Source organism: Narcine bancroftii, chromosome 12 (assembly GCF_036971445.1).
Source record: "Narcine bancroftii isolate sNarBan1 chromosome 12, sNarBan1.hap1, whole genome shotgun sequence".
In the NCBI taxonomy this organism is placed as follows: Eukaryota; Metazoa; Chordata; class Chondrichthyes; order Torpediniformes; family Narcinidae; genus Narcine; species Narcine bancroftii.
This window is the reverse complement of record NC_091480.1, coordinates 76,233,941-76,250,131: the sequence shown is the minus strand read 5'-3', so window position 1 is coordinate 76,250,131 and position 16,191 is coordinate 76,233,941. Positions and strand designations below refer to the sequence as shown.

At 43.4% G+C, this 16,191-nt stretch overlaps 1 protein-coding gene across 2 annotated transcripts in view; it reads right to left on the bottom strand.

The window, feature by feature from the left end:
• LOC138747583 (voltage-dependent L-type calcium channel subunit beta-1-like) overlaps nucleotides 1–16,191 on the bottom strand; it is a 97,159-nt gene that overhangs the window by 15,599 nt on the left and 65,369 nt on the right. For both annotated transcript variants that reach the window (XM_069906949.1, XM_069906950.1), the window contains exons 7-9: nucleotides 14,233–14,313; nucleotides 12,156–12,214; nucleotides 10,462–10,571 (exon numbers count right to left, since the gene is read on the bottom strand). In XM_069906949.1, the coding sequence (XP_069763050.1) occupies nucleotides 10,462–10,571; nucleotides 12,156–12,214; nucleotides 14,233–14,313 (250 nt within the window). The remainder of the gene's footprint in view (nucleotides 1–10,461; nucleotides 10,572–12,155; nucleotides 12,215–14,232; nucleotides 14,314–16,191) is intronic.

Below are 16,191 nucleotides of genomic sequence, written 5' to 3'. Positions count from 1 at the left end.
TTTTCACAATCCAAACCTTTCATTTTTCTGAAACTTAACTGTTCTTTGACATGATTGCAGTGGCACAAGACATGATTGCGACATCTCATAATCGTAAGTCAGCACCTAAAATTTAGCTCCACTGTTTGGGGTGTTTTCAGATGCTTTTCAGTAACACATATCTTGCATGCCATTGTGTACTGAATTTCCTGCATAAACATCTGCAAGTCTTGTAGTAATGCATGGCATTTCCTGCATGCCTGAAAGCAATGCAATTTCTACATGCAAAGTAGTGGCGCATTCTCTGCATGTGAAATTGTGGCATATATTTGCAAGGATTAACGTGTGTTGTCTGCATGCTGGACTACTGCTTTTTGCATGCACTACTAGTTTACAGCCTATTCTTTGTATGCTGGCTAGCAGTACATTTCCAGTCTATGGACCACACTGGATACAGTACTGCATATATTGGAGGTGTTGCAGGCAATTTACAGTGGTAACAAGGCAGGTGCATGCATCTATGACAGAATTATAATCCAAAGAATCATGAAAGTTTAAGACCTGGTTGGGTTAAACTCAAATACCCAACAACAATGCTTTGATTGGTGTGGGATGAAGAGAAGGGGCTTGAATGGGTCATCCAAGGATTTGTAATAACACCACACAAATGAATGATACAAAGCAACTTGGTTATCTACCAGGTCATATTAGTGCATTCCAAATTTCTCGATAAAAAGGATTACTTTCAATGAGTTACTTGTTATGGAATATAGTCTCAGAATTGTTGTGGGACAAGAGAACTTCTTTGTTCAATATCCACCATCAGTTCCATTCCCCATTGCCCTGCATGTTATTTTCAATCAGGTGTCTTATCCATTTCCTTTCCAGAAGCCCTGGCACTTTTCTCCCCATTTCAGAGAATGTTAGTTCTTCACTCTGCATAAATTCAGCTCCCCTCATATCACTTTGCAATTTCTTCCCATCTGCTAGCCTTATTTCAGTATACAATGGCATACAGTGAGCCCTCTGTATGGAATCCCACTGCACATCTTCCATGATTTTTCAAAGTTTAATTCACAATATGGTCTGCCTCAAGAAACATCCTATTACGTTCATTTGCACCTGTCTTCATCCCTCTGCTAAGGAGTATACACCAAGGTTCAAGACCAAAATCTAGGAACCCTCAAATTATCCCCCAATTACCATTTGGTAATTGGGTCAGCCTGGTAGATTACACTTTATATTTCAAAGTATTCCTTCTCTAAAATGACCACCCAAAATATCAATCACCACAGGAGCTTTGTGTCATTGGAATTGGTTTAAAGGTTAAAAAAGTCATCCTCAGTTACTTGTTCTAAGTGCAAGTAGTAGGAGTGGACTTGGGGTGTAATTTGCTACTGAAAGTAAATTCAATTGTAGTTAGCAGAAAGGAATTTCTACTTCTTGTTCTTTTTATAAAATGTAAAATATCAGAGCAAGTGGAATTTTAGTTTTAGATCTCTTTATATAAAAGGACTCATGTTGTCTTGTGAATATTGAATCTAATATCCTCTCAGGTGAGAGTCAATGTCAACTATAAATCCAATGTACAATGTTCTTGGATCTACATAGTTTGTATTAGGGCAGCAAGATTCAAAGATAATCAATTTAATTTTAAAAATTTCATTTAGTCATACAGGCTCTTTCAGCCCATGAGCCCGTGCCACCCAATTACACCCAAATGACCTACAACTCCCGGTACATTTTTAATGGTAAGAAGAAACTGGATACATGCAGAGAACGTACAAACTCTTTACAGACTGTGTGGGATTCTAACCCCCTATCCCAGTCGCTGGTGGTGCAACAGTTATGAAGTTACTGAAGTGAAGTTAAATCTCTGGAGTCAGCAACATTGCATGTCCTAGGCATAAGCAAAATCCAAACATTTTTACATGATCTGGGTGAACAGGAAGCAATCACACATTGGATTTGTAGGGGTAAATAAGTGGCCATGTTTTCTTGACACTTTTCCATGACATAATGATTGCCCTATATTGTGCTTGATAGTTTGATGCATGGGTTTGGTGGAACAGAAGACCTGCCTGCGCTTTAAAATACAGAAACCAGTAGCTGAGACCAAGCAAAGCATGCATGCAGAATTTGCTCCTGGGGTTGATTTCACAGGCACATTCCAGTGGACATATCAATGAAAGGTAGCCAAGGTGCTGATTTGAATGTAGGTCCTGGGTCAGCTAATTGCTGATGGCTTGTTGGATCCCTTGGTTCATGGGGTGGTAAGCAATTCAATAGGCACTCACACATATATACACACACGCACAGGAAGACATAGGAAAATGGGATGGGGTACATGTTATGGCAAAATATACATACCCAAAACATCTGAGCAAGGAGAGTAGTGATGGAGTAAAAGAATGAAAGAGAAAAATCCAAGACAGTCAGTTTAATTTGTACATTTTTCAGAATTTCAATATAATAATTAATTAATGACCAACAGTTAATTATAGATGCTGCATTATTAATTTTATTATGACCATGGGGCAGTTTTTCCAGAATAACTCAGTGCTTGAAGGAATGGTGAACACTAAGTTATCCTGTTTCCACAGACTGATCTGTCGTGCACGCCCAACATTTTCTACTTTTATGTAGAACTGGTTTTAATTTGAGGCCAACCAACAATCAGGTCACAACCCCCACCCACCACCCCTGTTTTACCTTGCCCATTCCAGTGCATGTTTCGACCTATCAGACTCTGTCTCAACCCTCATCCTCTCCTACCTGGTTCCATCTACCCATTATTCCCCCTCCTCTCTAAATCTAGTTCCACCCATCACCTGCTAACCTCTGTGTCATCACTTCCACATACCGGATATCTCCTGTCTCTACACTCAGTCCCAAGGCCCGAAACATCAATCAACTTGTACCTTTTACCTCCACAGATGAGATTCAGAATTTATGGTCATGAACAAGTCATGAAATTCAGTGTTTTGTGGCATTTATATCTTACAATAACATATATTTTTTAAAAATAACAATAATTGTGCATGATCATTCAGGAATCTGATGGCAGCGGGGAAGAAGCTGTCCTTGTGCCACTGAGTGCTCATCTATAGGCTCCTATAACTTTTCCCCGATGGTAGCAGAGTGAAGAGGGCATGGCCTGGGTGGTGGGGTCTTTGAGGATAGAGGCTGTTTTTTTTTTAAGACACTGCCTCATGTAGATGTCCTCGATGGAATGAAGTCTGGTGCCTGTGATGTTGCAGGCCGAGTTAACAACTCTGGAGTTTATTCTTGTCCTGAGATTTGGCGCCTTCATACCAGGCAATGATGCAACCAGCCAGAATGCTCTTCGCAGTACACCTGTACAAGTTTGCGAGAGTCTTCGGTGACGTACTGAATCTCCTCAAACACCTCACAAAGTGTAGTCACTGATGAGCCTTCTTCATGGTTGCATCAACATGGAGGCTCCAGGACAGATCCTCGGAGATGTTGACACCCAGAAATTTGAAGTTATTGACCCTCTCCACTACTGAGCCCTCGATGAGGACTGGATTGTGTTCCCCTGACTTCCTCCTGAAGTCCACAATCATCTCCTTGGTTTTGCTGATGTCGAGCGCAAGTTTCTTGTTGTTACACCATTCAATGAGCTGATCTATCTCCCTCCTGTAAACTTCCTCATTGCAGTTTGTGATTCTCCCGACAACGGGCAAACTTGTAGAGAGCATCAGAATTGAACCTGGCCACGGGTGTATAATGAGTGGAGCAGTGGGATAAGATGCTGCTCGACCTGCTGAGTTCTTTCAGCAAGTTTACTTTGTCACAGCCAGGTCATTCAAATGTTCTTTTTTGCACGTTATTTAACATGTAATGAATACTGGTTGGTATCATACTTTGTATAAAAACAACTTTCTAACGAATAAGCTATGCACATTAAATTGGAAACTACAACCTCTGCAATGTTAATTCCACTCTCAGTCATTGATGAGGTCACTCGTTTCAATCCCAGCTGCAACTATTTACTTTAATGTTTTCGATCAGCTTAAGCATTCATCAAGATACCTTTTGCAGATCTTTTTAAAGCTTCTTCCTTCTAAGCAGCAAGTTCTAGATTTCAACAGCTATTTTTCTCCCATATCCTCCAGTGTTTCTATCAATTAACTTCTAAATAATGTCCCTCCTCACTGATAACCTCTCTATCCCAGTAAAACTTGGAAAATCTGGCATGCTCATGCCTTTGGTGGCAGCAGTTTAAACATTTTTATCCAATATTCTCCAACATACTTTAAATATATTAGATGCTACAATGGATTTACCAACAATCCAGGCAAGTTTAAAGGCAGTGCAAGAACCAGAGCCCAAGTGAGCAGAACCAAACGCGTCTCGATATGTAAGACAGGAACACAGATGAACCATCAGGATTTCTCATAATCTGCGCCAAGGAGGGGGGGGGGGGGCAGGTGAAATTCACGGGCATGGCCCATCCTTGCGAGGTGTTGTGCCCACTTGAGGCCATCGCTCGCCATCAGACCCGCCCCCGCCCACATCACTAGCATGTGTCAAGCATCACTAGTGACTCTCTACGCAATAAAAGCAGTGCTTTTTGCTGCTGTGTCGGAGGGACAGAGGAAGTTTACGTCTGCTCAGCAGGTAGGCCACTACCAGCACTCCCCCACCCCCCACCGCTGAGTTACGACTGTTGGACTGTGCCCCATCCGGTTACCCAAATTCTCTCCTCTAACACTCGTTCTGGCGCTGACCCTAGGACTTCTGAATTGCCAGATAGTGGATTATCAGAGTTTTATTGCTTGACCTACCTGTCCACCCATTCTGGGCCTTTTATGATCTTGGACACTTCCAATAAAGTCTGGCTTCTAATCTCTTTCATTTAAAGAAATTAATTCCAGGCCAGACATAAACACAACTCTCGATTGTTGGCAATATCCTCGGGAAACCCCTCTTTGGTGCTATTACATTACTGCCGTAGTGTGCCAACCAGAACTGAACATGGTCATCTAAGTGTGGCCTAACTCAGTAAAACTAATAACTTTGGGCTCCATCTCATCAGTAGTCAAGACCCATCCAAGAAACACACGTGCCATTTCCCAAAGCTAGAATTTCCTTTCCAATATTGCATGCAATCTAAAAATAACTGGTAGTGGGCTTCATTGCAGCCAAACACCAAAATTTACCTCTGCCAGACACCAGTAGTTCAGTGAATAGAAACAGACAATTCAGGAAAGATTCATTAAGTTAGGAGAGAGTTGATGAGTTTACATTTTAAAATGTAGACATACGGCAGAGTAGCAGGCCCTAATTACACCCAAATGATCCTGGTATGTTTTTAGAAGGTGGGAGGAAACTGAAGGACTTGGGGGTGGGGGTGGTGGTTTACAGAAAATGGAGGTCGATGTTAATGCCATCCAGTTGGAGGGTACCCAGATGTAGGATGAGGTGCTGTTCTGCCAATTTGCAGGTGGGCTGAGTCTGGCAGGGCTTGAGACCGTGGACAGACATGTCAGCAAGGGAATGGGATAGGGAATTGAAATGGGTGGTCACTGGGAGATCCACGCTATTGCTGCAGATTTACTACAATCACAGCATTTCTTTTTACTACAATCACAGTGTCTGCAGACTTTTGTGTTTCACTCCATCTATCCCTCCTAACCTATCTCTCCCTGAGCTATTTTAACACTAATCATGGAATATAGGTAGCATTTGGTTTGCCTTCCCATGTGCAGGATAGTGTTCGACACTCCATTATTTAACTCTTTTGTAATATCCAGGCATCAGCCAATTGGCTGTCATTCTGAGAGAGGAGTTCCATTTAAGTACCACCGTTCCCAACCTCAGAAGCCGATAAGAGCTTTGCATCCATTTCAGACACACTCAACATGTCATCACTGCTGTCACGTTGGAAGATGGTAACCAACATGTGCTCAGCAAACCCACACAAGTTGCAAAGAGATAAAGGACATAAGAAGTCAGTGCACAAGTCAACCACACAGTTTGATAAGATCATGACCGTTCGGTTGCTGTGTTCTGAAGCAGAGCTTCAACTTGAGATATCCATTCCCCTCCACGGATGCTACCTGACCTGCAGAGCCCCTCCAGCACTTTATTTTTTGCTCTGGATTCTCACATCTTCACTCCCTTGTATCTCTAGAGTATTTAATTTTAAATAAAATAATTTAGGCAGTAACAGGCCCTTTCAGCCCATGGGCAAGTGCCGCCCGGACATTTTGAAGGGTGGGAGGAAACTAGAGCATCCGGAGGAAACCCACGGGGAGAACACACAAACTCCTTACAGAGAGCGCAGGATTCGAACCCCAGTCCCAATCGCTGGCGCTGTAACACCTTTGCGCTAACCACGCAGCACTCATTTACTACCTCTGGCACATCCCGCTACCTTCACGAGTAAACTCCCTTTCTGGTTTCTGATTCGACCCCACTTTTCCTGTTCATATGCCCACAGATATTTTGAACCCCTTCTATCTTCAGAGTCAACCTTTCTTACGTTTCCACATTGTTTCGCTTGGTCTATTCTTTTTCATGACCTCCCTGTACTTTTTTTGTAAACTGCTCGATTCCTACTTGTTTTTAAACAACCAAGCACCTAATCTTGTGTGTTTTATTTTCTGATCTACTTTATTCTCTGATACACATGGAGCTATGTTTCAAATTCTTTGCCCTGTCTCAGCACATTGATTTTTGCTCCAGATTCCAGCATTTGCATCTCCCTGTGCTCTGTTTTCACCATTTTCTGATTTTACTTTCAGATTTTCAGCATTTGATTTTAAACTAAAGAGACCAATGTGAATAAAACAAAACCTGCTCAATACTTGAGCAAAAGATCTACATGCTAACAGACATGCCATTCACCTTGATGGGGACACCATTATCAGTTCTCGAGGTCAATAGCCTAATAGCCTGAATATGCCTGAGATGGTCTGATCTCGGAAGCTAAGCAGGCCTGGTCAGTACTTGGAGGGGAGACTGTCTAGGAACGCCAGGTGCTGTAGGTTTCTGTGAGGGGAGCTGGACAGTAGACAAAAGCCAAAAAATTTCATGTATCTTACATTCTAAATAACGTATTACGTTTCCAATAATGGAAACTTTACCTCTACCAAACGTGGTCAGGGTCATGTGCCTGATTCAGTTATAAATATTTCCAATATTTCTAATAAATGAAAACTGCATGTGATTTTTGCAAATTTTCTTTTAACAAAGAAAATAAAGTCTTTTTTATGTAATAGTACAGAACGCTGAATATTACACAAAATTGCTTTCTGCCTATTTTAAGGCAAAGAGTTGCTTTTAGATCGTAACTTAGAAATTACCATAAGATCATAAGACATTTCAGCCCATTGAGTCTATTTAATCATGAACTGCTCCATTCTCCTACTCAGTCTTCACCCCATAACTTTTGATGCCCTGGCTAATTAAGAACATCACTCTTTTCCTTAAATACACCTGGCTTCCACAACCACCTATATCAACAACAGATTTACCATCCTCTGGCTAAGTAAATTCCTCTGTATCTCCGTTCTAAGCGGACGCCCTTCAATCCTAGACTCCCACCATGGGAAACAACCTTTCCTCATCTACTCTGTTGATGCCAGTAATACTGCCTGCTGCCAGTATGTGGCAGTATTTATTAGCTTCCGTCATTCTTCATATACACTCCAGGAGAACCATAATAGAAACAGAATCAGGCTATTTGGCCCATCGACTCTGATGTGCCATTCAAATCATGGCTGATGTATTCATTCTTTCAACCCATTTTCCTGCCTTTTCACCCTAACCCTGATTAATCAAGAATCTATTGACCTCTGCCTTAGTTAAAATAAGTTAGACACACGGCATGGTAACAGGCCCTTTCGGCCCACGAGCCCGTGCCACCCAATTACACCTAATTGACCTTCAAACTCCAGTGGGAAGAAACTGGAGCATCCGAGGAAACCCACACAGACACAGGGAGAACTTCTTACGGACAGCGTGGGATTCCAACTCTGGTCCCTGTCGCTGGCACTGTAACAGCGTTGCAGTAATCACTCTGCTCATCGTGCCTTAAATCGGGCCAATGGGAAGTCAATGCTGTTCCTTAAATGCAAACTGATTACACAGGGCCTCTCACTAATGTGAACTATACCAACAGCTTATTATCTGATGAAGTTTTGATGAAGGGTTTCGACCCGAAACGTTGACCATTATTTTCTCCCACTGATGCTTCTCGACCCGCTGAGTTCCTCCAGTAGAGTGGTTTTTGCTCCGCATTCCAGCATCTGCTGTCACTTGCGTCTCTGGAATATTAATCCCTATTAATCTGTCTAATCCCACCCCGTAGAGGTATGCATCTTCATTAATATTAAAAACTCAAGGCAGCTCTCAGTACTTGCCCCCATACAATATTTCCCACGACTGCCAAAAATGTTAGATTTCCATACACTGAGGGTTAACCCACTTGCACAAATTATTTGTATCACTTATACAGGTTACGTTATTCAAAACATGTTAGTTACAAGACATATGAAGGGAGGTGACTATAAACTGACTGTCACAATTTGAAAGCTATAGACAAGCTCTTGAACTAAACTCACAGATTCAGAAATCATTATGTACAGTAACTCGAAAACATATTGGATCAGGCCCGAGTATAAATCATGGATCAATACAGGAGAGGTGACCTGGTTTTGCACTTTGATGGATCTATCCAGTTACAGTTAAACTCTGTTAATTCAGCATGCTTAGAGGTTGGTGGTTCAGAATGGCAGATTTTCTGGACTGTCGGATGTTAATTTATTAATACCCAAATGCACCTAGGCGACCAACGAACCTACGGACCCCTGTTCGTCTTTGGAATGTGGGAGGAAATCGGAGCACCCAGAGGAAACCCTGTGGACATTGAGAGAATGTACAAACTCCTTACAAACAGCGGCGGGTTTGAACCCAGATCATTGGTGGTGTAATAGTGTTCTGCTAACCGTGGATTTCACTCGCTTCTTAGATGCTACAAAGGCGAATAGCAAATTTTATTCCAATGAAACTGGCAAGTTTAAAGGAGAGTTTGATGCCTGTGTTTCAAGTCTCAAGTTTCAAGGGACCATTGGAAAGAAAACCAGGGGAGTTTCAAGGGAGCGTGGCAAAAAGAACCTGGCACATTCCAGGCTGCAGGAGTAGACACTGAGAGAAACACTGAAGTTGTGACCAAGTAAATCATTCCAGGATACTTCTATATATTTATTTTAAATTATATCTTTATGTATATATGTCATTATTATGCACTGTGTATTGTGTGTGTGTGTGTGCGCACAGTGGTCTGGAGAACCTGTTTCATCAGGTTGTAAATGTACAGTCAGATTATAAAAAGCTTGAACTTCAAAGCAGCCAACGCAATATGACCACAGTCTAGGGCCCTTCTGTTACTGGACATTGAGTGGCTGAGACGGATGGAGAAACCCTTAAGCAACTGAAGGGTGTATTACTCGGGGAGATACCTTAGTGGTGAAGGTGCTATGTATGTAGAATGGTGAAAATCCACCCCTTCCACCCTGCATGAAGTACCTTTCAGTTGGTTCTGTCGGGAAAGAGATACAGGAGTCTCAGAGCCAGTACCACCAGGCTGAGGAACAGCTTCTTCCCATGGGCTCTGAGAATGTCGAGCGACCAAAGGAACTGCTCACACTGACCATCCGAGACTCTCGTATGTACAAAACAATATTCATTTATTTGTATATCTGAATACTTGTCCTGCATATACATTGTTTGTCTGTGTGTGTGTTATGTCTGGTTGTGTGTCTGCGTGTTTTGCATCGAGGACCGGAGAACGCTGTTTCATCGGGTTGTACTTGTGCAATTAACACTACATTATGCAGAATCTGAATATGTAGATCAAATGACAATGTGAATCTATGGTGTCTGCGACACTAAGAATGTCTTTGCACTGTTTTCCTCTGAATATATATTTTTAGTGTGAATAAAATTTATTTTAAAAATTTTAAAACAAGACCCAGGTGAGTTTGAAGACAGTGTGGGAACCAGGGACCTGGTATGTGGTAGGGACCATGAGATCTTGGGCCCTGATTGGTAAAAGACAGAGCAGGAAAGTCATAAGCGGAACCTTCAGGGCTTCTGAATTGTCAGATACTGTAGCGAATTATCAGAGTTTTCCTGCAGCCTCATTCCCCTTTTAAAGGATATACCCAATTCTCATTCACAAATCTATTTCCCACGAACAACTCGCTGAACTAGAGTATTTTCCCTCATCTTCATTATGACTCTCTTGCTAATGACCTTAGACCTCTGTGCGCTGGTTACTGTCCCTCCTGCATTAGAAACTATTATCTGAGAGGTTGCGTCATTGTCTGGCCTGCTCGCCAGGAGCAGAGAGGCTGGCGTAGATCACATTGAAGGGATGTTTTGAAAAACAGCTCGGGTTTTGCTTTCCGGGAGGATTTCGCGAGATATCAATGCGAGGGAGTCACTCACCGAGGCTGGAACGCGTGCTGGAACGCTCGATTATTGTATGTTTGCTGGGATTGTTCATCACCGACCGTTTAGCTAAAGAGATGTCAGCAGTAACTCTTGTGATTGATATTCTGTGAACAGAAAGCAGGGTTACTCAAAGCCTGCCTGGGCCTGCTGGTCTTCTCCATAGAACTGCTCTGTTGCTGTTACTCTGCCTTTGTGGCATCTCCCAAAGAACACATTTCACAAACACTACCTATTTCTGAGGACATTCCCCACATGATTCTCCAGTAATAAGAATCTACAACAGTTCAGTAAAATCCAGTGTACAGGCTACTTTCCCACTCTTCAGGATTTTAGTGTTTCTTGGAGCTGGGTTTTGGAGTCATTCAACATAGAAACAGGTCCTTCAGCCCACAGAGTGGTGACCCATTTAAAGCAATCTCATTTTGTTCTTCCCTCCATTCCCCTCAAACCCCTCCAGAATCTAGCCCTCACTCTAAATGCTGGTTCAGCCTGCAAAACTCAATCCTTTGAATGAATAAACAGAAGAATATAGAGAAATGCCCATCTGACCTGCACAAACCTCCTTCCCCCATTTCATCTTCCCTCAATCTCACAGAACAGAATCACAAATCCCTTGTGGCACAGGATGGGACCATTCAGTCCATCAAATCTGTCCTGGGACTTAATTCTGTCAACCCCATGTCCCTGGAAACACTCAGCAGGCCCAGCAGCATCAGTGGAGAGAGAAACAGAAAATCTGTTTTTGTCACCACAGCTGCTGCCTGACCTTGTGAACATTTTCTCAGAGCCCGGCCATCTGCTGGATTTTGTTTCTCATATCCTGTTGTTCTTCTATGTTCCTGCAAGTTATTTTCACCCTTCTCCATCCAATTTCATGAGGAAAGCTTTGGTTAACTATGGCAACACCCTGTCATGGGTTGTAGGTCCCTCACCAGTCCCTGGTTTCCCTTCCTCGTGCCCATGTTTGTAAGCTCTGTCTGAGGAAGCCCCACATTCTCACCAAATAAGAAGGTGGAGTTTGTGGCTGGCAAGGTGGTGGGTGCATACAGGTTGGAGGGAGAAGATGGAGCTGAGAGGTGATAGGGGAGAGGGGTTGCTTTGTTGAGCACCTTTGCATTGTCCGCTGCAACAGCAGGGACCTCCCAGTGGTCAATCACTTAAATTCCACACCTCATTGCCACATTGTCATGTCTGTCCAAGGTCTCAGCTACTGCCAGATAGCTACTTGTACATTATATCCCATCCTGGCAGACTCCACCAGATGGTATCAATATTGACCGCCAATTTCCATTAACACTCTCCCCCCGCCCCGTTCTCTCCTTCATTTCTCTGTTTCCCTTTCTCTAGCTCCCCAGCCCCTTTCCTTCCTTCTCCTACCAAAGAGCTATTTTCCTCAGCCCTCTCCCCTCCCCCATCATCTCAGCTCCATTTTCCTCTTTCCCCCTCCTACCTGCATCTATTCACCACCTGCTAGCCTGTGTTCCTTCCCCTTCCCCCCAACCCACGTGGTCCCCCTTCCCCAACCTATTTGCCTGGTTTTTGGCACACCCGACGGCTCAGGCCTGAAACCTTAACTGCCCTTTGCTTTCCACGGATGCCGCGTGACCTGGACTGAACTTCATGAGATTTGTAAGCCCATTATTTAGCAGGCGATGCACAGACTGAAACTTGGTCTCTGAGAGTCTTACCTTCCATCAAACTTGTGTTTCAAAAAGTCAAAGAGAGCTTTCTGCATCATATCTGTCACCTACACAGAAACAAGTGATCACGTTAATTCTGCTGGTCGCGGAAGCAAGCCCCCTACCTTCGACGCTGCCGTGGATTTATTGAGTCAGCCGTCCTCAAGCTGACATTTCCCGTTGAGAATTTTGACACGTTCACCCTCCCGCACACTGGTTGGGAGCCAGTGGTGGACTCTGAGAGCCCATCTGTGGAGAACAGGGAGATCCAACCACTCCTTTGCCGGCCGGCACACTCTCATCCCTAGTTGGTTGTCACCTCCCCAATCCCCAACTCCTGTCCCCTTCTTCTCTCCCCACCCAGTTTCCCCTTCTTTGTCAGTCAGGTTTAACATCTACCCATTGCCTGCTTGTGCAGGCTCAAGGGATCTCTGTTCTTGTGTTGACTTTAGTAGTCTTTCCTTTCACAAGGCATCACGACAGATCCCGTTCATCACCACTCAAGTGCAAAGAAGGCCTTACTGCCACTGGTGGTCTCATCCCAGGAACTCTCCGCATCCCATTTCCTCAAAGCAACATTCCACAGGCTCGCTTGCTACCTTGATTTTGCTTCCCCCTTGCTGCCTCCTGCAAGAATAAAGCAGCCCACTCCATTCTTCCAATTCTTTCCAGCTGTGTTTCATTTCTTCAAATGATGAGACTTACTTTGAAAGCTCTTCCTTCCCCCCCCGAACCATGGCTTCCCCTCTACCACAGTGGACTGTTTGACCTGCTGAGTTTCTCCAGTGTTGTGTTTTTTACTTCAACCACGAAATCTGCAGACTTTCGTGCTTCCCCTCTACCATGGTGAACAGAGCCGCCACATTGTCCCACAGCTCTGCTCTCATCCTGCTCCCCACCTCCCACCTGGCTTTTTCGGTAGATGACCCTTCACTAGTTCACTCAAGAAGCCTTTCCTGGTTCTGATGCGGGGTCTCTAACTTGCAACGTTGACTCGAGTTTATTTTCCCCAGAGGCGCTACTACACCAGCTGAGGGTTTCCAGCATTTTAAGTATAGATTTATACATGTAGCACGGTAACAGGCCCTTTTGGCCCATAAGCCCGTGCTGCTGAATCACACCCAAATGACCTACAATCTGGTGTGTTTTGAAGGGTGGGAGGAAACCGGAGCACTTCTCCAGTAATGTAAATGTATATTAACGTCCAACCAAAAACAGGTCTTAGCATTTTCTACATTACTGGCTAGAAGAGGAATATTGCTTAAATGGAAAGAGGACTTTCCACCCACCGCCCCCCCCCCCCCCCCCCTCATCCCCCATAGACAATATTTATTGGATATTATGTCCTTTCTAAGTTTGGAAAAAAATCAGACATAATGTTAGGAAGATTACGATCTCTTGATAAGACTTGGGGTCCATTTATAGTTTACTTTCAAAATTGGAATGATCAAAGTAGGGGGATGCAGTAAATGGGCATGTTTTGTTGGATCTCCGGAGGCCGTTGCCTGATTTCAAGTCTGCTTGAATACAAATTTCCACCTTGGTTGGTGGATGGAGTTAGATCTTTATAATCAACCTTTTCTTTTCCTTTCCTTTTCTTTTTTACTATTCACTCTATGTTTAGATTGGAATATGAGTCCATGTCTTATTATTTCTATATGATATGATACCAATCTAAATGTAAATTAACTTTCATTTATAATGTATGGTTGTATGATAAAACTCAATAAAGCCCATTCAGTCACGGGGAGAGTGTACAAACTCTTTATAGACAGCAGTGTGCTAATCACGACGCTATCCGTGCCTCCCTTTTCTGCCTTGATTTCAGATTTCCAGCATCTGCAGTTTTATCAATGATCCTTTACCAAGGGGCACAAGAGCAACAGGATTTATGGCAATGGCCAGGTCAAGTCAGGTGGAATAAAATTAGGTTCAGTGGAGCTACGGATGTGTCGCCAAGTAGTGAGCCTTGAACCTATAAATTTCTGACTTCAAGACAAGAGTATTTACTGACGGAGTCGTAGCAAATGCACCCTCCACACAAAGGTGTGCGCCCAAGAATTCCGTGAGAGAAATTGCCTCTTACCTCGTATCCTTTCAGAGATGGACCCACGAGTATAATTGGTCTCATGGAAGGCACCACATCGTATGGAGGAACGTTCTCCTGCTACCCAGGGCCAACAGAAAACCAAATACAGTGTCAGAAGAAGCATGAACCACATAAGGGATTATCCAGCCCTTTGAACCCCAACTCTCCGAATTTGGCCCATTCTCTTATTCTTTCCCCTTGACCCAGTGACATTCTTCCTTCTTATCTATTCAGGTAGCCTCACCTTCTTACAAGTTATATGAAGGCATCTAAGGTATAATTGTTTTTAATGCAAATATTGGCGGGAAAGTAAGTTGTGGGGAAGATAAAGAAGTTCCAAAGGACGTGGGCAGGCTGTGGGTGGCAAATGGAATTTATTGTAGGAAAATATGAAATTGACAAGGAACAGAAATGGTGACAGATTGCAGAGCTGTGAGACACAGAGGGATCTGGGAATCTTGGTGTGTAAAAATGGCAGTGTGCCAGAGCTGCTGTAATAGCAGCACTGCTGGTGCCTAGGAGAGCAGAGATACAGCACTGTTTCGAAGGGTTCAACTGCTCGGACCTAATGTCGGCAGCTCCGTACAGGCTTTAAACAGATGCTTTTAAAGTTCTGCAACTGCGGGGTCTGTGCCCAAGACACCAGCACCTGTGCTTGGCAGCAGTGGACCAGCGCAGGGCACCAGAAATGGGAAGTGACATCCCCTGCTGACAAAGAGAACCAATGAGATGACCTTACAGGACGGTGACCATGGCAGAGGACCTGCGAGGGACTCAACTGCTAAGGGACCCACACAGGCTGCGGTCGGGGGACCTGCACGGACTGCAAGCTGCTCAAGGGAACCAAATACCATAATCAGGATTCGAGAGGGCACTGAAAGCAAGAAGGGCTCTTGAAGGGCCTTGGCTGCTGAAGGCTTCCTGATCTTATTAGAGGCTTGGATCTGGAGCTCAGGCTGCCAATGGATCTGTGCGGCTGCAGGAGTGTGCTGGAAGTGAATCCATGGACTCTCAGTGACTTTGAACAGATTCTTGTTTGCTTCTCTTTCTCTCTCTGAAAGGAGCACCGGGTGAAACAAATGGCACCTCTTTATTGGCCTTGCGGCAGGCAGAAATCGAAGGCAATATTACATGTTCTGCACTATTACATGACAATACAAGAATCTTGAATCTTAATTTTCACAAGGCTAGTTAGCAGATCCAATAATAGTGAAGAAAACTAACAGAAATGTTTTTTTTTACAGCAGGGAAAATGGACCACATCTGGAATACAGAGTACTCATTACATAAGAAAGGATGTTAAAGTGTTGGGAGCAGGTTACTGCTGCACTGATATCTCAAAGGCAGATAATTGAATAACAAGTTGGGCAGGCTATGTGCATATGAACTGGAGTATGGAAAAGTGACAGTAAAGGAATGAAAAATGAAAAAAAAATCCTGAGGGATCTTAAGAGGGCTGATGTGGGAGAATGTTTCCTCTTGAGTATCTAGAACCAGGGATCACTATTTAAGACAGAAACAAGGCAACATTTTTATCTTAGTCTTCTGTCTTTAGTACTCCATTCCACTGAGGATAGCGGAAGAAGAGTTTTTGAATTTTTTTTACCATATGGGTAGATTGGTACTTAAATTAACATGAAGGTGAAAGGGGATATAGTTACAATCAGATCATCCATGATCTCATTGAATAAAAAAAACATGCTTGGAAGGCCCGCTTCTGTTTTTAATTCATACGGAAATAACTAAAATTCTGCCATCCCTTTCAGGGTTTGGACTCCACATCTAAATAATGGTGGACAATGAAGATTTTGCTTCCTGGGTGTATTTTATAGATTTTGGGCTGCTGATCACAAAATTCACCTTCAGATTTTTCTATCATGTACCATTTTTTTTAGATATAACCTATTTTTGTGATTTCCTGTCAAAGTCCACCTCAAGCAGACAAAACCATGAAGG